At 48.3% G+C, this 23,966-nt stretch overlaps 1 protein-coding gene across 5 annotated transcripts in view; it reads left to right on the top strand.

Moving 5' to 3' along the window:
• SPAG5 (sperm associated antigen 5) overlaps positions 1–23,966 on the top strand; it is a 417,322-nt gene that overhangs the window by 212,267 nt on the left and 181,089 nt on the right. For all 5 annotated transcript variants that reach the window (XM_063955870.1, XM_063955871.1, XM_063955872.1 and 2 more), the window contains exons 7-9: positions 7,855–7,947; positions 12,017–12,151; positions 13,659–13,778. In XM_063955870.1, coding sequence (XP_063811940.1) covers positions 7,855–7,947; positions 12,017–12,151; positions 13,659–13,778 — 348 coding nt within the window. The remainder of the gene's footprint in view (positions 1–7,854; positions 7,948–12,016; positions 12,152–13,658; positions 13,779–23,966) is intronic.

Genomic DNA, 23,966 nt, shown 5'->3' with positions numbered 1-23,966 from the left:
TTGGTCTGTCCAAGGCACCGAGGGTATTTACCAAGGTAATGGCCGAAATGATGATACTCCTTCGAAAGAAGGGAGTTATAATTATCCCGTACTAGGACGATCTCCTTATAAAGGCGAGGTCCATGGAGCAGTTGTTGGTCGGAGTAGCACTATCTCAGGAAGTGCTACAACAGCACGGCTGGATTCTGAATATCCCAAAGTCGCAGCTGGTTCCTACGACGCGTCTGCTGTTCTTGGGTATGATTTTGGACACCGAACAGAAGAAGGTGTTTCTCCCGGAGGAGAAGGCCAAGGAGTTGTCATCTCTGGTCAGAGACCTCCTAAAACCAAAACAGGTGTCGGTGCATCACTGCACGCGAGTCCTGGGAAAGATGGTAGCTTCTTACGAAGAAATTCCCTTCGGCAGGTTCCATGCAAGGATCTTTCAGTGGGATCTGTTAGACAAGTGGTCCGGATCGCGTCTTCAGATGCATCGGCTGATCACCCTGTCCCCGAGGGCCAGGGTGTCTCTGCTGTGGTGGCTGCAGAGTGCTCATCTTCTCGAGGGCCGCAGATTCGGCATACAGGACTGGGTCCTGGTGACCACGGATGCAAGCCTCCGAGGTTGGGGTGCAGTCACTCAGGGAAGAAACTTCCAAGGACAATGGTCGAGTCAGGAGACTTCCCTACACATAAATATTCTGGAACTAAGGGCCATTTACAATGCCCTAAGTCAAGCAAAACCCCTGCTTCAAAACCAGCCGGTGCTGATTCAGTCAGACAACATCACGGCGGTCGCCCATGTAAACCGACAGGGCGGCACAAGAAGCAGGATGGCAATGGCAGAAGCCACAAGGATTCTCCGATGGGCGGAGAATCACGTGATAGCACTGTCAGCAGTGTTCATTCCGGGAGTGGACAACTGGGAAGCAGACTTCCTCAGCAGGCACGACCTCCACCCGGGAGAGTGGGGACTTCATCCAGAAGTCTTCACGCTGATTGTAAATCGTTGGGAAAGGCCACAGGTGGACATGATGGCGTCCCGCCTCAACAAAAAGCTAAAAAGATATTGCGCCAGGTCAAGGGACCCTCAGGCGATAGCTGTGGACGCTCTAGTGACACCGTGGGTGTACCTATCGGTTTATGTGTTCCCTCCTCTTCTTCTCATACCAAAAGTACTGAGGATAATAAGAAAGAGAGGAGTAAGAACTATACTCATCGTTCCGGATTGGCCAAGAAGAACTTGGTACCCAGAACTACAAGAAATTATCTCGGAGGACCCTTGGCCTCTGCCGCTCCGACAGGACCTGCTGCAGCAGGGGCCCTGTCTGTTCCAAGACTTACCGCGGCTGCGTTTGACGGCATGGCGGTTGAACGCTGGATCCTGATGGAAAAGGGCATTCCGGTTGAAGTCATTCCTACGCTGATAAAAGCTAGGAAGGATGTGACAGCAAAACATTATCACCGCATATGGCGAAAATATGTTGCTTGGTGTGAGGCTATGAAGGCCCCAACAGAGGAATTTCAGCTGGGTCGATTTCTGCACTTCCTACAGTCAGGAGTGACTATGGGCCTAAAATTGGGATCCATAAAAGTCCAGATTTCGGCCCTGTCTATTTTCTTTCAAAAAGAACTGGCTTCACTGCCTGAAGTTCAGACGTTTGTCAAGGGAGTGCTGCATATTGAGCCCCCTTTTGTGCCTCCAGTGGCACCTTGGGATCTCAACGTAGTGTTGGATTTCCTAAAATCACATTGGTTTGAGCCACTTCAGACCGTGGAGCTAAAATATCTCACGTGGAAAGTGGTCATGCTATTGGCCTTAGCTTCGGCAAGGCGTGTGTCAGAATTGGCGGCTTTGTCATGTAAAAGCCCCTATCTGATCTTCCATATGGACAGGGCAGAATTGAGGACTCGTCCCCAATTTCTCCCTAAGGTGGTATCAGAGTTTCATTTGAACCAACCTATTGTGGTGCCTGCGGCTACTCGGGACTTGGAGGATTCCAAGTTGCTGGACGTAGTCCGGGCCCTGAAAATCTATATTTCCATGACGGCTAGGGTCAGATAAACTGGCTCGCTGTTTATCCTGCATGCACCCAACAAGCTGGGTGCTCCTGCTTCTAAGCAGACTATTGCTCGCTGGATCTGTAGCACGATTCAGCAGGCTCATTCTGCGGCTGGACTGCCGCATCCTAAATCAGTAAAAGCCCCTTCCACGAGGAAGGTGGGCTATTCTTGGGCGGCTGCCCGAGGAGTCTCTGCTTTACAACTTTGCCGAGCTGCTACCTGGTCGGGATCAAACACGTTTGCAACATTCTACAAGTTTGATACCCTGGCTGAGGAGGACCTTGAGTTTGCTCATTCGGTGCTGCAGAGTCATCCGCACTCTCCCGCCCGTTTGGGAGCTTTGGTATAATCCCCATGGTCCTTACGGAGTACCCAGCATCCACTAGGACGTCAGAGAAAATAAGAATTTACTCACCGGTAATTCTATTTCTCGTAGTCCGTAGTGGATGCTGGGAGCCCGTCCCAAGTGCGGACTTCTGCAATACTTGTATATAGTTATTGCTTAACTATAGGGTTATTGTTCTGAGCAATCTGTTGAATGAGGCTCAGCTGTTATTCATACTGTTAACTGGGTATAGTTATCACAAGTTGTACGGTGTGATTGGTGTGGCTGGTATGAGTCTTACCCTGGATTCCAAATCCTTTCCAAGTAATGTCAGCTCTTCCGGGCACAGTTTCCCTAACTGAGGTCTGGAGGAGGGGCATAGAGGGAGGAGCCAGTGCACACCATATGTAGTACCTAATCTTTCTTTAAAGAGTGCCCAGTCTCCTGCGGAGCCCGTCTATTCCCCATGGTCCTTACGGAGTACCCAGCATCCACTACGGACTACGAGAAGTAGAATTACCGGTGAGTAAATTCTTATTTTTAGCTATAAGGGATGTGCTAAATCTCCCCCTAGAGGACGCTGCAAATAAGCAGTTATTTTTCCTCCCGGAAGACAAACTGACTGTCACATTTCCTGATTCTAAAGAATTAGATGATTTATTTAAGCTAGCTTGGAAGAATCCAGATTAGAAATATCACGTGTCAAAACGATTTTTACATACATTCCCCTTTGCCCCTTAGGGCAGAAAGTTCTGGGAAGAATTGCCAGCTGTAGACGTCTAAGTCTCTCGCCTCTCTAAGAAGGTGGTGTTCCCGGCTCTGGGCTCCGTTACAGTAAAGGACCCGGGGAATAGGAAATTTGAGGACACTCTGAAATCTATCTACATTGCTGCAGGGGTATCTCAACGACCGGTCATTGCAGTGTGCTGGATGACACATGCAATTCACTCCAGGGCTACTTAAATTCAGGAGGGTCTCTTTGGTGACATGACCCTAGTTACTATGGTGACTTTCCTAAAACACAGTCAGAGCCATATGGTTGCGTCAGTGGATTGCAGACGCTGACTCCAAACGCATTGTGGAATCTCTTCCCTTTACAGGTGAATGGCTCTTCGGAGGCGAATTGGACACATGGATCGCCAATGTTACTGCTGGGATATCCGCGGTTCTTCCCTCGGGGGCTCCACCTGCTAGACGTGCCTACCCAGGACCGTCTACTCAGTCCCTTCGGTCCACCAGATTTCGATCTAGGGTCAGAGGTGCATCAAATGCAGCTAGGGGCACCAGGGGTTGCCAGCTGTCAAGAACAGAGCACCTGTTCAGCTTCCGCAAAGACCTCAGCATGACGGTGCCCACCCACCCCGGGAGGATCTCGAGGTGGGAGCCTGGTTATATCACTTCAGCCACATTTGGGAAAGTTCCTGCCAGGACCCCTGGGTAAGGGACCTTATTTCTCACGGTTACAAACTGGAGTTCGACGGTGATCCTTCCCAATGATTTTTCAAATCAAGCTTACCAGCTTTGGAAAATATGCGTGGCCATCACAAAGTTGGTCTAGTCCCAAGTCATTGTTCCAATACCCCTGCAACAGCAAGGACAAGGTTACTATTCCAGTCTGTTCGTTGTGCCAAAACCAGACGGGTCTGTGAGGCCAATTTTGAATCTGAAGTCTTTGAATCCTTCCCTAAAGGTTTTCAAATTCAAGATGGAATCTTTGAGAGCTGTGATCGCAGGCCTGGAATGTCAGGAATTTCTACTGTCCCTGGATATCAAGGACACCTACCTCCATATCCCAATTTGGCCTCCTCATCAGGCCTATCTGAGGTTGGCCGTCATGAATGATCAATACCAGTTCCAGGCGTTACCCTTTGGCCTGTCTACAGCTCTGAGGGTGTTCACGAAGGTGATGTCAGAAATGATGTTCCAGCTCAGAGACCAGGGCGTCAACGTGGTCCCTTTCCTGGACGATCTCCTGCTAAAAGCGAGTTCCAGGGAGCTCCTACTGCTCCATATAGATCGCACTATCCAACTTCTGTCGCACCACGAGTGGATCCTCAATCTACAGAAGTTCCACCTGGAGCCATCTCAGCGGCTCCTGTTTCTGGGAATGCTACTGGATACTGTAGCGCAGAAAGTGTTCCTCCCAGAGGACAAAGTGAGAACTCTCCAGGAAATGGTTTGCATGGTTCTCCGACCGACTCGTGTTTCCATTCATCTTTGCATAAGATTGTTGGGAAAGATGGTAGCCTCGTACAAGGCCATTCAGTATGGAAGGGTCGATGCCGAACCCTTCCAACTGGACATACTGAACAAGTGGTCCGGTTCCCATCTTCAGATGCACCTGATTATTCAGTGGTCACCCCGGGCCAGGATTTCACTCCTGTGGTGGCTGCAGTCTTTCAGTCTCCATGAAGGTCGACGCTTCGGGATTCAGGATTGGATTCTCCTTACGACAGATGTGAGTCTGAGAGGGTTGGGGGCTGTCACCCAAGGGGTGCAGTTCCATGGCAGGTGGTCTGCCCAAGAGGCCCTTCTTCCGATCAACATCCTGGAACTTTGGGCTATCTACAATGCCCAGATTCAGGCCTCCCTTCTGCTCCGGGATCTGGCAATCCAGGTACAGTCGGACAACGCCACAGCAGTGGCGTACATCAATCGACAAGGAGGTACAAACAGCAGGGCCTGCATGCGAGAAGTATCAAGGATACTCCTCTGGGCGGAAAGAAATGCACTAGCACTGTCCGCAATCTTCATTCCGGGAGTGGACAACTGGGAAGCGAACTTCCTGAGTCGCCACTGATCTCCACCCAGGGGAGTGGGGCCTACATCCTCAAGTGTTTCAACAGGTCATCGATTGGTGGGGCTGCCCCCAGATTGACATGATGGCGTCTCTCCTCAACAAGAAACTTCGCTCTTATTGCTCGCAAACCACAGACCCTCAGGCGTGCGCAGTGCATGCACTGACGTCACCTTGCCCTTACCAGTTGGTCTACATATTTCCTCCGATTCCGTTGATCCTAAAGGTGCTCAAGAGGATCCGGCATCAAGGAGTACAAGCAATTCTGCTTGCCCCGGATTGGCCCTGGAGAGCGTCGTACGCAGATCTTCTGGACATGTCCGTCGAAGACCCTTTTGCCTCTACCACTCAGAAGAGTTCTTCTTCAACAAGGTCCGTTCATCTACCCGGACTTACAGCGGCTTCGTTTGACGGCATGGAAGTTGAACAGTTTATCCTAGCTCACAAGGGACTTTCCAAAAAAGGTTATTGCCACTATGGTGCAAGCCAGAACCCCTGTGACCTCAAAACACTATCATCATATCTGGAGGAGATACGTCTCCTGGTGCGAGGAATGCACATATCCGTCTGCCGAATTTCACTTGGGAAGATTTCTACGTTTTCCTGCAGGCTGGAGTGGATCAAGGCTTACGTCTGGGATCCATTAAGGTTCAGATTTCAGTTCTTTCAATCTTCTTCCAAAAAAAGTTGGCTATACTGCCTGAAGTTCATACCTTCTTGCAAGGGGTGCTTCACATCCAACCGCCGTTTGTGCCGCCTACGGCACCTTGAGATTTGGAATTACGATTTCTACAGTCCTCCTGGTGTGAACCTCTGATGACGGTAGAAGACAAGTACCTCACGTGGAAGTCAGTGATGTTACTGGCCCTGGCTTCTGCTTGACGTGTCTCAGAATTGGGGGCCTTATAGTATAAAAGTCCGTATTTGGTCTTTTATGAGGACAGAGCGGAGCTCTGGACTAGACAGCAGTTCCTGCCGAAGGTTGTTTCTGCGTTTCATATAATCAACCTATTGTGGTTCCATCCTGTTCTGACACATCTGCTCCTCCGGAGGCATTGGATGCTGTGCGTGCCTTGAAGATCTATGTCAAACATACAGCTCGGATCAGAAAGACTGATTCCTTGTTCGTGCTCTATGATGCGCAGAAGAAGGGATGCCCTGCTTCAAACAGTCCATTTCTCGTTGGATTCGGCTTACTATCAAACAGGCCTAAGTCTCTAAAGGCCCACTCTACTAGATCAGTGGGCTCTTCCTGTGCGGCTGACCATGGAGTCTGCCTTGCAACTATACCGAGCTGCTTCCTGGACGGGGAAGAACACCTTTGTGAAGTTCTACAAGTTTGATACCCTGGCCAAAGAGGATACCCAGTTTGGGCAGGCGGTGCTGCAGATGTCTCTGCCCGTTCCCGCTCGCTCTGGAAGCTTTGGGACATCCCCATCGTACTAATGTGTCCCCAATATCCCTTATGGATGCTAGAGAAAATAAGATTTGAATTACCTACCAGTAAATTCTTTTCTCGTTGTCCATAAGTGATAATGGCCCTCATTCCGACCCGATCGCACGCTGCACTTCTTCGTAGTGGTGCGATCGGGTCTGGAATGCGTGGCGTGCGGACGGGCAACGATGCTGACAGCGAAGAAAGCGGTCGCAGCGGTGACCGCAAGAAGATTGACAGCAGGAAGGCGTTCCGTGGCGTCAACTGACCGTTTGAAGCAGTTTTCGGGGAGTGGTAAGAAAAACGCAGGCGTGTCCAGGCGATCGGAGGACGGATGTCTGACGTCAAAGCCGTGACCATCATCGCTGGACCCGTCGCACAGGGTAAGTATGTCCAGAGCTGGTCTTGTTTTGTGTGAAACTTTTTTTAGCATAGCAGGGCTGCGCAAGCGATCGCAGCCCTGCTATGCTAAACTACACTCCCCCATAGGTGGAGATTAGTTGATCACACCAGCAGCAAAAAGTTGCTTGGTGCGATCAGCTCGAAATGAGGGCCCTTGGGTGCTCTCCTCAGTGCGTTGCCTTTTCTGCAGGTTGTCTTTTAAATGGTTACCTGTTCAGCTGTTGCTGTTTTGTTACCAGCTATTGCTGGTCGTTTTATGTTATTGGTGTGCTGGTGTGTGAATCTCACCACTCGTTGTTATGGTCCTTCTGTCAAGGATGTCCTTTCTCCTTCGGGCATTTGTTTTTTCTCCTTCGGGCACTGTTTTACCTATAACTGCCTGCGGGAGGGAGCATAGAGGGGAGGAGCCAGCAAACCCTGTTGAAGAAATTTAAAGTGCACCGGCTCCTTTGGACCCCATCTATACCCATTGTACTAATTCATCAATATACCTTTTGGACTATGGGGGCAATTCTGAGTTGCTCGCAGCAGGATTTTTGTTAGCAGTTGGGCAAAACCATGTGCACTGCAGGGGAGGCAGATATAACATGTGCAGAGAGAGTTAGATTTGAGTGGGTTATTTTGTTTCTGTGCAGGGTAAATACTGGCTGCTTTATTTTACACTGCAATTTAGATTGCAGATTGAACACACCACACCCAAATCTAACTCTCTCTGCACATTTTATATCTGCCTCCCCTGCAGTGCACATGGTTTTGCCCAACTGCTAACAAAAATCCTGCTGCGATCAACTCAGAATTACCCCCTATGAGAAAAGGATTTACCGATAATTAAAACCCTATTTTTTGTTTCAGGTATCTTACAACAGTGAAGCTGCATCTATGATTGACTTTGCTGAGAACCTGTACGAGAGTACTCAAAAGGACAGAGGTGATCTAAACCAAAACGTAAGACTTTTTTTATTATCTTTTTTTTTATTTATTTTTTACTACAACTGAAATCAAAATATGAGGCAAGAAAATAAGTGTGCGTTGTGTTTTTCTTTTCAGTTGTTGTTTTTTTTTTTTTTTTTTTTAAATATGTGTTTGAGTGAAACACACAGAATGTGTAGCAATAATATGATAGCCCAACAAGGCATAGGCGACTTATGGCATCTCTTTATTTCCTACGCGTTTCTATAGTGTACAGTAGGTTTTCGGTAATCTCCAGACAATAACTTCTAAGAGGGCAAGTGGTTTGAAAGAGGCGACTACACTCTTTCAAACAGGAGTGCTCCCAGGGTTGTATGTGCCAGGGTAGGCAAGATTGTGCATGTTAAGTGCCCTCTTCCAACCAATGTCTCCGTTTGTATAGTACTAGTTGATATTGTCTGGTGATGAAAGGTCGCCAAAGTCAGTAACCATTGTGGGGCCAAATTATGTGACAAATGGTATTCTTTCATATAATGGTTCCCCTAAGTGGTTTTGAAATCAGGATAGCAAAATATATTCCCCCATCCCTGGACTTCATAATGTTTTCTACAGTGCAATGGTGTTTTCTGGTGATCATCAGAGATTAACTTCTCAAGGATCATATCATTTGGAAGAGGTAAATCCTGTCTTCCAAACAAGCATACCCCCGAGTATGTGAATACTAGAATGGTTGAAAGCGCACTTAATGCTCTAACACAGTGATGGCTAACCTTGACACTCCAGCTGTTGTTGAACTACACATCCCAGCATGCCCTGCTACAGTTTTGCTATTTGGCCATGCTAAAACTGATGCATGGCATGCTGGGATGTGTAGTTCAACAACAGCTGGAGTGTCAAGGTTAGCCATCACTGCTCTAACATGTTGTCTAGTTTATAATGAGGTATGCTGGGTTTTACTTGAGAAGGGTGGAGCTTAATGACATTGCCCTCAAGTCCTGACCCCTCCAAGTAATAACCCTGTTTGAACTCATATAGTGCATTGGATGAGTCTCACTCGTCCTTTACAGTGGAAGGGTTGTAGAAGGGCCCCTAGGGAAAGCTGTTGAAATGTAGCTGAACCACAAAAGTACTTTTCATTTTCTGGGTGCTAACTTGGGATTCGGTCTCTAGGTCGACAATGTCTAGGACTACCACTATTGGTCGACAGTAAGTAGATCGACATGGTTTCTAGGTCGAGAGAGACACTAGGTCGACATGACAAAAGGTCAACATGAGTTTTTCACATTAATTTTTTTTTCTTCAGTTTTTTAACTTTTTCATACTTTACAATCCACGTGCACTACATTTGGGAATGGTAACCTGTGCCGAGCGCAGCGGATCAAGGCACCTTGCCCGAAGCATGGCGAGCGAACACTGTGCACTAATCGGGGTTCCCGGTCACTCTACGAAGAAAACAACGTCAATGTTTAAAAAACAAACAATCCTCATGTCGATCTTTATTCATGTCGACCTAGAGTCCCTGTCGACCTAGAACCCATGTCAACCTACTTACTGTCGACCAATAGTGGTCGACCTAGACACTGTCGACCTAAGTCTTGTCTATCTAACATACCACACCCGCTAGCTTTGGGTATCAGCAGCTGCAGCAGAGCCTACCACAAATCTTCTTGTTGCACCACACTAGACCAGCTAAATCCCTATAAATGTCTTATCTTTACTAGTAATTCTCAGTGTGTTACAGAATTCCATAGTTAAGACATAGAGTGGACAAAGCTTGTGTAAATGAAGGACATGCAGCAGTGTCCACCCGGCTCCAGCAGGCGAGTGACATCAAGCTGCAGCGCTACTGTAGCGCTGATCTCCCCTGTATGCCCTCCGCCTGTCCCCCCGTCTCCTTGCGGCTCGCCCCCCTCTCCTCCTCTGGGTCCGCATCTCAGTCCGATATCTTTTGATGTCGGACTGAGATGGTCGAAAAGGGGGCCAAAACCTGTCGGTTTTGGTCCCGTTTTCGACACAAGCACGTGGATCGGCAGCTATTCCGCCGATCCACGTGCTTTTCGACAGGTCGAATGCCTCGACTTGACGAAATGCATTGAATAGGTCGAATCATGTTTCGACCTTAAAGTCGAAAACTGCCGTCTTTTCGACAGATGGCAGTTTTTGACACCAATTGAATATACCCCTTTAACCTTAATGGCATAACTTTGGAGGTCCTAATTCTGTAACTCGCTCTTTTCAGAACAAATAATGCTGTAGGTCAGGAAACCAGCTTCTTCTAGGTCATGTCTCAGGGCATAAGACTGGTATGGAGCAGTAATTCATGGGCTGTCTCAAAGCTCCCTGAAGGTGTGAAAGTAGTACAGGTATCTGCAATGAAGGTTCTCATTCGGGTGGTGGTTTTAGACTCCTTTTTGGAGTTGGCTCATGTCCACCTTCCATTCCATTTTTGGTACCTCAGTGGAATTTAAACCATTTCTCGTTTCAGGTAGACCTCTGTGCTGCCGGTAGAGATTCCTCAGAAGGAGCAGTCTTAGGGGTGTATTCAATTAGTGCCGTCGAAAAAACAGCACCTTTCGCCCGTTTTTAGGTCGAATGTACATTCGACCTATTCAATATCCGTGCCGTTTTTACGACTGGTCCAAAAATCCGGCACTGGCTAAAACCACGTGTATCAGCGAATTTGTCACTGATACATGGCAAATTTGCTGGCATTTTGCCCGTTTTTTGGCGCAGTTTTTGAGCGAAAATGGATTACAAAATGGGCGAAAACGTCTGCAATTGCATACCCTGTGTCGAATTAGTGCGCAAAAACTGTACTTAATTGAATAACCCCCTTAGGGGTAACCTTACTAAAGCTTCTAAAAATTAAATGTGATGTTGCCCATAACAACCAATCAGATTCTGTTGGTCATTTTCTAGCATACAATAGAGAAATGATAGCTCAATTCTGGTTGCTATGGGCAACATCACCACTTTTCATTTTTAGATGCTTTAATAAATTTACCCTTTTAATTTTCGTCAATGCTTTGTATGTAGTGTGGGCGCGTAGAATTCCTTGCCTTGTACCAATCCATTTTGTTACTGAAGTACCTCCTTTTTCACTTTTCCATGTTAAGGGACAGTTAATCCCTGTGCTTCCTGAGCTAAGGTTGTCAAGCTTCCGCTCCCACACCTCCTGGAGGTTTGGAGATTTTCTGAACAGTTTTTTGGGGTTTCTGTGTTAAACACATGCTTAACATTCTGTTGCCTCCTTTCCCAGGCTGAGCTTTGGCAAGAAGGTGTTGCAGATGGTGGTTGCAGTACCTGTCTTCCGTGTGTGTATTGTTGTTACCCTAGGATGTAATTCCTCTTCATGTGGTTTTTGTGTAGTGTTTCAGAAGTGGTTATTTGTTTGTTTGTTCACTCATTTGGGTCTTTCTTTTTACACTCTTTGGAGAAGGGTTAGTTAGGTACAGAACTGACTTTCCTCTGTTCTTTTTCCCTTGTTTACTGTGGCTGACGGTTAAAGCAATATTTAGGCTATGTTGTCTTTGTAGAATAACATTTATCAGGAACTGAAATTTAAAATGTTATTTTGTCCAATATTGTGCATCTGCAGTTTTAAGGTGCAGTTGGTTGGCAAATACAAAATACAGTTGTGTCCTCATCTTACACACAATGCATTCACAACCGGTGTAACAGTAGCAGCACTCTACTGTGACTGGTCACACCCGCCTTCCGTGGCAATTAGTGAATGGCCCGCACACTCACATTTGTGAACACTTGCCGTGGACGCATCACGTATAAGACGACAACTGACATATCTGTACCAATACGTGACCCACACATTTGTGTACAAAACATCATAGTGTGGAATAAAAGATTAATATTTATTAATATAAATAAACACCAACCTTCCCTACAGAGCTTTTACATTTGTGAACACTAATAAAACTGGGTACTAATAGAGACCATGAGGCAATCCTTTTATATTATTATGTTACAAACCTTTTATTTGTGTTATGGGGAAGTGTCACTGTGGTTTTTGTTACCATCAATACATTAGAGAAAGATTAATGCAGTTGAACAATAAGAAATGGACTGTCTGGTCTTGTTTTCATTTCAGGTGAGCTGTGCTCGCACCCTTCTAGAAGAGCATTTGCTAACTCTGGCTAAAGCGAACCAGAAGGTGCAAGACTGTCTACTTCAGAGGGATGAAATGAGAGCACGTATGGAAGATGCTAATTGTGCCAAGGAAGCGGTATTAAAACTCTTACCCTTACTCAGCTTCTGTAATGAATGCAATTGCTCCTTTCTTAAAAACTCTTAACATGAACAACCCTCCCACCCAGGGCTGGTCTAAGGGCCACACGGGACTGTCGTGAAAGTGGTCAGGAGCATATTGTGAGAAGTAGAGGAGATGTGACGGATGCTGTGTGTGTGTGTGTGTGTGTGTGTGTGTGTGTGTGTGTGTGTGTATGGCCAGTGCTATGTGGAAGTGTTCTCCCCAAGATCAATTTCACGAGCATTCCACCCAACTTTTTCTCACATGCCACGTGGTACTATCCTGTTCCATATTATTTTATGTAATGGTACACATAGGGGATATTAGCTTCTTATTACTAGCTTGAAGACTGTCTTTGTAACTTTTAGCTTCAAGACACTAAACTCTAAACCCCTATTAGCTGAGTCACCCTGTTTAAGGAGTATATTCAATTCCATTCGGATCCTTTCCGGCAAGCATTGTCAGAAAGGATCCTACAAAGCACTGTTCAATGAGTGGCCAAATCCAACAATGCCAATCTTTTGTTTTTTTGGGGGGGGTTTTTAACGTCGGATTGACAGAGTCTGAATGGACACAGACAGGCGCCCTCCCGTTAGCAGGTCACTGCAGCAGGGAGAGCTCGCCTCTCCCTGTCTGGCTCCTCTCGGATTCCTGCTGCACCCAGACTCATCCCCTGGAGCTCCGGTGGATAAAAACTGTGGCTATACCCGCGACTTACCTCCCACCCTGCAACCGCGGCTAGAGTTGGGGGATGGCCTGGAGCAATCAGCACGTCACCGGCTTCCTCCAGTCATCCCGCCGTGTTCCTGGTCCCGCGACTGACCACCCAGTGCCTCTGCAGCAGCTGTAAAGTGTCAGCGCCAGAGCGGGGAGCCGCCATTTTCCTGCCTGTGAGCTGCGGTCTGGAAGTCATGCTTGGCGGCGGCAGCACTGGTCACTGGCTGCACAGCCTGAGCACCCTAACCCTCTCTCCACAAGTCTCAGCTGGTCTTCATTTAGGTATATTCAATACCTGTTGGATCCTTTCCGACGGAAAGGATCCGACAGGTCAGTATTCAGCGCCGTGGCCAAACCCGACAGGTTTGGCCCATTCCGGCACTGTCAATCCGACTTTTTTAAAAGTCGGATTGACATTGTCGGAAACAAGGCTAAAACCTGTCGGGTTTGGCCGCGCTTCCGACAATACACGCGGCTCGGCGGCTGGAGCCGCCAATCCGCCTGTATTTTGACAGCTTTCCGACAAGTCTGGAATTCCCGACTTGTTGGAAAAAATGGCCCCTATTGAATAGGTAGGAACCCCTTCCGGCCTAAATCTGTAGAAAGCTGCTGTCTTTCCGACAAGACCGCAGCTTCCGACACTTATTGAATACAGCCCTAAATAGTATTCTGACCTTTTTAGATTTAATAATATTGTCATAAATCTAACAGCTGGATGTCTTTTTGTTTACAAGTCTAAATATTTAACGTTTCTCTCTGTATTCAGGCAAATCAATGTTTGGAGGATCTCGAGATCCACTCTTCAGCCATTATTGCTGAGCTACGCCGGGATCTGGAATCGGAGACACAATTTTGTAATGCTGTCAAGGAGGCTTATAAACAACAGGTAAATCTGAGAGACGGGTGCAGAAAACATTTGTCCTTTGTTTGGCGATCAAAGTTCATGCCATCATAGTGTGTAAATTTTTAGCTCTTGCTATCACACAAACCTGTAGGCTAAAGCAAAGCAGCAGATATTAAATGTGCATAAATATTGTAGATGGTGTAAAGAAAACCATAGCAGAACTTCAGTGACCACCATCTAGACCAGACATGTAAAACTTGCGTGCTGCATGCGATCCACAACGCATACTTTTGCGGGCCAAGTTTACTTTTTTTTTAAAACAATAGAAAGCAGCCCGCCACCGCTGGATGAGTTACTGTTGGCCCGTCTGCCGTGATCGGAGTTTAGCTGCGATCTCGGAGCATTCACCGTTCTGCACATGTGCGAGAATATAGTGATAGAAATAGGAAAATGTCCACGGAGAAAGTTGCTGCGCATGCCTGGCTGCTTTGTAAAGCTGTGCCCCACTGCATCCCGCCTGCTCAGCGCCATTAGCACTGAAGCCGTCACGCCCTTTATGTGTGTGTGCTCGACTACCCTGTGTACCCAGCTGCCCAAATTGCAGGAGGATTTTTCTGTAATGTGGATGGAAAAATATATAAACGAAGAAGGTAAATTGGAGAGAGCTGGCATTGGAGACACAGAGGGCTTGTGGCTGGAGGGGACACAAGGAGCAAGAGGGGATACCAGGGGCCATGTGGCTGGACTGGAGGGATAGAGGGGGACTGGAAAAGACACATTTCTCTAACGTCCTATAGGATGCTGGGGACTCCGTAAGGACCATGGGGATAGACGGGCTCCGCAGGAGACATGGGCACTTTAAGAAAGACTTTAGGTCTGGGTGTGCACTGGCTCCTCCCTCTATGCCCCTCCTCTAGACCTCAGTTTGATACTGTGCCCAGAGGAGATGGGCGCTCTTCAGGGAGCTCTCCTGAGCTTCCTGACAGAAAGTATATTTGTTAGGTTTTTTATTTTCAGGGAGCCTGCTGGCAACAGACTCCCTGCATCGAGGGACTGAGGGGAGAGAAGCAGACCTACTTCTGTGAGTTTCAAGGCTCTGCTTCTTAGGCTACTGGACACCATTAGCTCCAGAGGGATTGGTACGCAGGTCTCACCCTCGCCGTCCGTCCCAGAGCCGCGCCGCCGTCCCCCTCGCAGAGCCGGAAGATAGAAGCCGGGTGAGTATGAGAAGAAAAGAAGACTTCATGATCTTCACTGAGGTAACGCACAGCACTGCAGCTGTGCGCCATTGCTCCCATACACCTCACACACGGCAGTCACTGTAAGGGTACAGGGCGCAGGGGGGGCACCCTGGGAAGCATATAGACTTCTTTTTGGCAAAAATAAGTATATGTACAGCTGGGCACTGTACATATATAAGAGCCCCCGCCAAATTTTGAGATTTTCAGCGGGACAGAAGCCCGCCGCCGAGGGGGCGGGGCTTCTCCCTCAGCACTCACCAGCGCCATTTTTTCTCCACAGCACCGCTGACAGGAAGCTCCCTGGACTCTCCCCTGCTTATACCACGGTAGACAGAGGGTTTTAAAGAAGAGGGGGGGGGGGGGCACAAAATTGGCGCATATTGTATATGTAAACAGCGCTATCTGGGTAAACATAAAATTATTGTGTTTCTCTCCTGGGTCATACAGCGCTGGGGTGTGTGCTGGCATACTCTCTCTCTGTTTCTCCAAAGGGCCTGGTGGGGAAACTGTCTTCAGATAAGAGGTTCCCTGTGTGTGTGTGGTGTGTCGGTACGCGTGTGTCGACATGTCTGAGGTAGAAGGCTCACCTAGAGAGGAGGGGGAGCGTATGAGTGTGAGGTCTCCGTCGGCGGTGCCGACACCTGACTGGGTGGATATGTGGAATGTTTTAAGTGCTAGTGTGAACTTATTGCCCAAGAGATTAGACAAAGCTGAGGCTAAGGAACAGTCAGGGAGTGAACCCGTGTCTGTTCCTATGTCGCCGGGACCTTCAGGGTCTCAGAAGCGGCCACTATCCCAAATAGCAGACACTGTGTTAGGGTCTCCTGCTCTGTGCTGCCACGTCGTCATGGCAACCGGGAGACAAGTGCTAGCGGAGTAACCTGAGCGTAGCTGATACTCCGGTTCGGGTCTTTTGCTGTGCAGTGGTTACAGGCTCTGTGCACGGCAGGGGATCCGGTGCTGGTTTTTGTGCTCACAGTCTGTGAGGTCTGAGTGGGGCGTGGACAGCACCTGCTATGTAAACCCTCTTCTCAGGTTAGGCAGATGCTGCTGAATCTTTGTTGGTTAGTCAGTTCCTGAAAGCTAGCTAGTACTGTGTAAACTTTGTATTTGTTTGTTGCTTACTGCAAATAGGCCTTGGGATTTGGTATTACACGCTGCCAATCCAGACCTAGCAGTAAGACTGGAGTCAGTCGTTTAACCTGCTGGGGTTCTTTTGCTACTCTGTGAACCTAGCAAGTTTGCGGCTGTATTCTCAGACTTGCCTGCCAAAATCCTTTCTCACTGTGCAAGGTGTTCAGGTGTCAGTTTAGTGGCAGTAAGCTGAACCAGTGCACTGCAAGTGAGGACTAGGATTGTGGAGACTCTCCTTGTGTCTATTATTCCATCTCTGACCAAGGAGTTTACTGCCACACCCGTTGGTAACCCTTTAGGGTTTTGCTGTTGCCCTTAGCAACAGCATTTCGGGTTCTCTACGTATTAAATCACAACATCTCGCTTCTTTCCATCTGAGCATTCCTAATACTAGGGAGACACCCAGTTTCTTAGCCTTTGGGCTTCTCTGTTCACTTTGTGTTTATTTTGTTACCCTATCACCTTCTATGTATGTAATGTCATATTCCCCAGTCTGTCTGTGAGTTCATTTGTTTTGCATCCCTCTCCGTTCAGACACCAGTACATTCCTGCTGGCACTGGTGTGCATAACATATTCAGCAGCCTAATACTCCTGTTGAAATTTTGTGGGAATATGGAGCATACCCCTCAAAATACTTTGCAACAGGTGGTCGATCAGGTGCAGGTCCTGACTCGACAATTTAATGATTTGTCCATTAAAATGCACACCTCGCAGGCCGCTGGCGGAGCTCCCGCAGCAGCAGTGCCTTCAGGGGTTAAGGAGCCGTAAGTAAATCTCCCGGATCGTTTTTCTGGAGATCGCTCGCAGTTCTTTTGTTTCAAGGAGAGCTGCAAGCTATATTTCCAGATTAGGCCTCAGTCTTCTGGGTCGGAGATTCAGCGGGTGGGCATAGTGATTTCCTTGCTACAAGGAGACCCACAGGTCTGGGCATATGGGTTGCAGCCTGACTGTCCCTCGCTTAAAAGTGTTGATGCTTTTTTTACGGCACTGGGCATGTTGTATGATGACCCTGACAAGACGGCCTCAGCCGAGGCTCAGATTTCGATCCTTAAGCAAGGGCGAAGGCCAGTTGAGGTTTATTGTACAGAGTTTCGGAGGTTGGCCCATGATACCCAGTGGAATGACCCAGCCCTGAGACACCAGTACCGAAGAGGTCTTTCTAACCAGTTAAAAGACCAACTGGTACAATATCCCTTGCCTGATAGCTTGGATCAGCTCATGCAGTTATCCATTCGGGTGGATAGACGGCTGAGAGAGCGCAGGCTTGAAAGGGAGACCGAGGTTTCCTTCTTTCCCAAGGGAACCTCAGACTCTGAGGAATTTTCCGAGGAGCCTATGCAGATTGGGGCTACCCGCCTCTCCTCGCGTGAGAAGACGCGGAGGAGACAGCAGGGGTTATGTTTGTGCTGTGGGCATAAAGGTCATGTGGTAGTATCATGCCCAGAAAAGCCGGAAAACTTCAGGGCCTGAGGGTGATGGGAAATATCCTGTCAGGCCAGAAGTCAGAATTTCCCAAGAAGACTTTTATCATTCCGGTGACCTTGAAGATCCTCGGTCAAACTGTCAAGACTGAGGCCTTTGTGGACAGTGGGGCCGACGGGGTTTTTATGGACCGCCAATTCGCCCTGAAACACTCTGTTCCCTTAGTACCCTTGGCATCGGAAATTGAGATTTGTGGGTTAAACGGGGAACCATTATCCCAGGGTAAAATTACCTCTTGCACTAGCCAGATTTCTTTGTTTATTGGAGCCACACACTCTGAAAAATTGTCCTTTTATGTGACTGTCTGTACTTTTGCCCCATTGGTGTTGGGGTTACCCTGGTTAAGGGCCCACAATCCTCAATTTGACTGGGTCTCTGGGGAGATTCTTAGTTGGGGTACTGATTGTTTCAGGAGTTGCTTGAGCCTTCCAGTCAGGCTTTCGCAGCTAAGTTTGCCAGGATTGCCAGGATGTTATGCAGATTTTGCGGACGTGTTCTCCAAAAGAGTTGCAGAGGTACTACCTGCCCATCGCCCCTATGACTGTGCCATTGATTTGTTGCCGAATGCTAAGCTTCCCAAGAGCAGGTTGTACTCCCTGTCACGTCCTGAGACTCGGGCTATGGCAGAGTACATTCAGGAGAACTTGGCTAAGGGATTTATCAGACCTTCACAGTCTCCAGTTGGGTCGGGGTTCTTCTTCGTGGGTAAAAAGGACGGTTCGTTGCGACCCTGCATCGACTTCAGGGAATTGAACCGTATCACGATTAAAAACTCATACCCACTGCCTCTCATTTCGGTCTTGTTTGACCAGCTTCGTACTGCCACCATTTTTTCTAAGATTGTACGCACCGCGTAGGTCAATCTAATCCGAATAAGAGAGGGGGATGAATGGAAGACTGCCTTTAATACCCACTCAGGGCATTATGAATATTTGGTGATGCCTTTTGGGCTCTGTAATGCCCCGGCAGTCTTCCAGGACTTCATGAACGATGTGCTCAGGGAATATTTGGATAGATTCTTAGTTGTATACTTAGATGACATCCTAATCTGGGTGCAGCCCACTAGTTTGAAGGCGCTTCAGCGTTTTCTGGGCTTTGCGAATTTTTATAGACGATTTATCGCTGGATTTTCATCTATAGTGGCGCCCTTGGTGGCACTCACTAAGAAAGGGGCGGATGTTGCTCACTGGTCTTGTGAGGCCAAAGCGGCTTTTGCCCGTCTCAAAAGGGCATTTGTCTCGGCCAAGGTGCTGCGACACCCAGATCCAGAGCGTCCTTTTGTGGTGGAGGTGGATGCCTCTGAGATGGGTATTGGGGCAGTGCTCTCTCAGATGGGGGTGTCTGATAATCGCCTTCATCCCTGTGCTTACTTTTCCCGTAAATTTTCGCCTGCCGAGATGAATTATGACGTGGGTAACCGGGAATTGTTGGCTATTAAGGATGCACTCGAGGAGTGGGGACACTGGCTTGAGGGGGCTAAGTTTGTGGTCTCAATTCTCACCGACCATAAGAATTTGGCATATTTAGAGTCAGCGAAGCACCTCAATGCCAGGCAGGCACGATGGGCTTTGTTTTTTGCTCGCTTTAATTTTTTGATAACATATCGCCCTGGGTCAAAAAACATCAAGGCTGATGCGCTCTCGCTGAGTTTTGCTCCAATCCAGGAGACCACCGAGGAGCCATTGCCCATTGTGTCCCCATCATGTATTAAAGTGGGCACTACCCAGGACCTCTTGTCATTAGTCCTTAGAGCACAGGAGCAGGCTCCTCCAGACCTTCCGGTAGGTCTTTTGTTTGTGCCTCCTAGGTTAAGACAGCGAGGAATTCCATGCCAAGAAGTCGGCAGGTCACCCTGGTATTGCCAGAACTCGGGAGTTGCTATCTAGGGCGGTGTGGTGGCCCTCGGTGGCTAGGGATGTGGATCAGTGGGTTCGGGCATGTGACATCTGTGCCCGAAATAAGACTACTAGAGGGGTTCCTGATGGCCCATTACATCCACTCTCTATTCCATCTAAGCCATGGACCCACATTTCAATGGATTTTGTGGTGGACTTGCCCAAATCCTCGGGGATGACAGCCATCTGGGTTGTCGTTGACAGGTTTTCGAAGATGGCGCACTTCGTTCCATTGGTTGGGCTGCCATCGGCCAGACGCCTGTCTGAATTATTTATGCTGCATGTTGTGCGCCTCCACGGGTTGCCACTTGATGTGGTCTCTGACCGCGGATCCCAGTTTGTGGCCAAATTCTGAAGGGCATTTTGTTCCGATCTCCAGATTTCTGTCAGCTTGTCGTCAGGCTACCATCCGCAGTCTAATGGGCAGACTGAAAGGGTGAACCAGTCCTTGGAGCAGTTCCTCAGGTGTTATGTCTCCAAGTGTCAGACTGACTGGGTTGCTCATCTGTCCATGGCGGAGTTTGCCTATAACAACGCGGCTCACTCTGCTACAGGGATCTCTCCCTTCCTTTGTGTGTATGGGCATCATCCTAAGGCCAATTCTTTTGACCCCCAGGACTCCACGCCTGGTGGTTCCTCTGTGGTTTCGGTCCTTAGAGGTATTTGGAGGAAAGTGAAGAAAGCCCTTGTGTCTGTGTCATTAGTGACCAAAAGGGTTTTTGATAAGCGGAAAAGACCCTGCAGCTTCAAATTAGGAGACTTCGTCTGGTTGTCTACCAAGAATTTGAAGTTGAGACAGCCATCTCATAAGTTAGGCCCCCGGTTCATCGGTCCTTATAAGATCACTAGGGTTATCAATCCGGTGGCATTTCAGTTAGATCTACCCCGTTCTTTGGGTATCAATAAAACATTTCATTGTTCCCTTTTAAAACGGGCGATTAGTAATCCTTCTTCCAGTGGAAGACCTTCCCCTCTTCTGATACGTGGCCAGAGGGAGTTTGTTGTTGAAAGGATTCTTGACTCCAAGATGGTTCGGGGTCGGCTGTCATTTTTGGTGCACTGGAAGGGGTATGGCCCGGAGGAGCGGTCGTGGGTGCGCAGTTGTGATCTTCATGCCCCCAGACTGTTACGCTCTTTCTTCTTGCAGTTCCCCGATAAACCCGGTGGTAGGGGTTCTTTGACCCCTCGTCAGAGGGGGGGTACTGTTAGGGTCTCCTGCTCTGTGCTGCCACGTCGTCATGGCAACCGGGAGACAAGTGCTAGCGGAGTAACCTGAGCGTAGCTGATACTCCGGTTCGGGTCTTTTGCCGTGCTGTGGTTACAGGCTCTGTGCACGGCAGGGGATCCGGTGCTGGTTTTTGTGCTCACAGTCTGTGAGGTCTGAGTGGGGCGTGGACAGCACCTGCTATATAAACCCTCTTCTCAGGTTAGGCAGATGCTGCTGAATCTTTGTTGGTTAGTCAGTTCCTGAAAGCTAGCTAGTACTGTGTAAACTTTGTATTTGTTTGTTGCTTACTGCAAATAGGCCTTGGGATTTGGTATTACACTCTGCCAATCCAGACCTAGCAGTAAGACTGGAGTCAGTCGTTTAACCTGCTGGGGTTCTTTTGCTACTCTGTGAACCTAGCAAGTTTGCGGCTGTATTCTCAGTCTTGCCTGCCAAAATCCTTTCTCACTGTGCAATGTGTTCAGGTGTCAGTTTAGTGGCAGTAAGCTGAACCAGTGCACTGCAAGTGAGGACTAGGATTGTGGAGACTCTCCTTGTGTCTATTATTCCATCTCTGACCAAGGAGTTTACTGCCACACCCGTTGGTAACCCTTTAGGGTTTTGCTGTTGCCCTTAGCAACAGCATTTCGGGTGATACCGACACGGATTCGGACTCCAGTGTCGACTACGATGATGTAAAGTTACACCCAAAAGTGGCTAAATGTATTCGATATATGATTATTGCAATAAAAGAAGTGTTGCATATCACAGAGGAACCCCCTGTCCCTGACACAAGGGTACACATGTATAAGGGAAAAAAGCCTGAGGTAACTTTTCCCTCCTCACATGAGTTTAACGAATTATGTGAAAAAGCTTGGGAATCTCCAGACAAAAAACTGCAGATTCCCAAAAGGATTCTTATGGCGTATCCTTTCCCGCCAACGGACAGGGTACGGTGGGAATCATCCCCTAAGGTGGACAAAGCGTTGACACGCTTGTCAAAAAAGATAGCGCTGCCATCACAAGATACGGCTACCCTCAAGGATCCTGCAGACCGCAAGCAGGAGATTACCTTGAAATCCATTTACACACATTCTGGTACATTACTCAGACCGGCAATTGTGTCGGCCTGGGTTTGTAGCGTGGTAGCAGCATGGACAGATTCCTTATCGGCAGAGATTGAGACCCTTGATAAGGATACCATTTTACTGACACTAGGCCATGTAAAGGATGCTGTCTTATATATGAGGGATGCTCAAAGAGACATTAGTTTACTGGGTTCCAGAATAAACGCTATGTCAATCTCTGCTAGACGAGTCCTCTGGACCCGGCAGTGTACAGGTGATGCCGACTCAAAAAGACACATGGAGGTTTTACCTTACAAGGGGGAGGAATTGTTTGGGGAAGATCTCTCGGACCTGGTTTCCACAGCTACGGCAGGTAAATCAAATTTTTTGCCTTATGTTCCCTCACAACCTAAGAATGCGCCACATTTTCAAATGCAGTCCTTTCGTTCAAATAAAAGCAAAAGAGTGCGTGGATCATCCTTTCTTGCCAGAGGTAAGGGCAGAGGTAAAATTCTGCACAGCACAGCTAGTTCCCAGGAACAGAAATCCTCCCCGGCCTCTACAAAATCCACAGCATGACGCTGGGGCTCCGCTGGGGGAGTCCGCCCCAGTGGGGGCACGTCTTCGACTTTTCAGCCACATCTGGGTTCACTCACAGGTGGATCCCTGGGCAATAGACATTGTTTCTCACGGATACAAGCTGGAATTCGAAGAGGTGCCTCCTCGCCGGTTTTTCAAATCGGCTCTACCGACTTCTCCCCTGGAAAGGGAGATAGTGTTAAATGCTATTCACAAATTGTGTCCTCAACAAGTGGTGGTCGAAGTTCCCCTACTTCAGAGAGGGAAGGGATACTACTCCACCCTGTTTGTAGTTCCGAAACCGGACGGTTCGGTCAGACCCATATTGAATTTAAAATCCCTGAATCTATACTTAAAACGGTTCAAGTTCAAAATGGAATCGCTCAGAGCGTTCATCGCCAACCTGGAAGGGGGAGATTTTATGGTATCCCTGGACATAAAGGATGCATACCTTCATGTTCCCATATATCCACCTCATTAGGCGTACCTGAGATTTGCGGTACAGGATTGTCATTACCAATTTCAGACGTTGCCGTTTGGGCTTTCCACGGCCCCGAGGATTTTCACAAAGGTAATGGCGGAAATGATGGTGCTCCTGCGCAAGCAGGGTGTCACAATTATCCTGTACTTGGACGATCTCCTCATAAAAGCGAGATCAAGAGAGAAGTTACTGAACAGTGTGTCACTTTCAGTGAAGTTGTTACAGCAACACGGCTGGATTTTCAATATCCCGAAGTCGCAGCTGGTTCCTACGACTCGTCTGAGCTTCTTGGGCATGGTTCTGGACACAGACCAGAAAAAGGTTTTTCTCCCGATAGAAAAGGCTCAGGAACTCATGACTCTAGTCAAGAACCTATTGAAGCCAAAACAAGTGTCTGTGCATCATTGCACTCAAGTCCTGGGAAAAATGGTGGCAACATATGAGGCCATTCCCTTCGGCAGGTTCCATGCAATGACTTTCCAATGGGACCTATTGGACAAGTCGTCCGGATCACATCTACAAATCCATCAGCGGATCACCCTGTCCCCCAGGGCCAGGGTATCTCTCCTGTGGTGGCTGCAGAGTGCCTACCTTTTGGAAGGACGCAGGTTCGGCATTCAGGATTGGATCCTGGTGACCACGGACGCGAGCCTCAGAGGGTGGGGAGCAGTCACAAGGGGAAGAAACTTCCAAGGACTCTGGACAAGTCAAGAGACTTGTCTTCACATCAACATCCTGGAACTGAGGGCCATATACAACGCCCTACGTCAGGCGGAGAACTTACTTCGCGACCAACCAGTTCTGATCCAGTCAGACAACATCACCGCAAAGGCTCATGTAAACCGCCAAGGCGGCACAAGGAGCAGGAAGATTCTTCGCTGGGCGGAAATCATGTAAGCGCACTGTCAGCTGTGTTCATTCCGGGAGTGGACAACTGGGAAGCGGACTTCCTCAGCAGACACGACCTGCATCCAGGGGAGTGGGGACTTCATTGGGAAGTCTTCGCACAGATTGTAAGTCAGTGGGGACTGCCCCAGATAGACATGATGGCATCCCGTCTCAACAAAAAGCTACAGAGGTATTGCGCCAGATCAAAAGATCCTCAGGCGGTAGCAGTAGACGCCCTAGTGACACCGTGGGTGT

Source organism: Pseudophryne corroboree, chromosome 2 (genome assembly GCF_028390025.1).
Source record: "Pseudophryne corroboree isolate aPseCor3 chromosome 2, aPseCor3.hap2, whole genome shotgun sequence".
Lineage (NCBI taxonomy): Eukaryota > Metazoa > Chordata > Amphibia > Anura > Myobatrachidae > Pseudophryne > Pseudophryne corroboree.
Note: the sequence above shows the minus strand (reverse complement) of the source record. Positions and strands in the feature narration are given on the sequence as shown.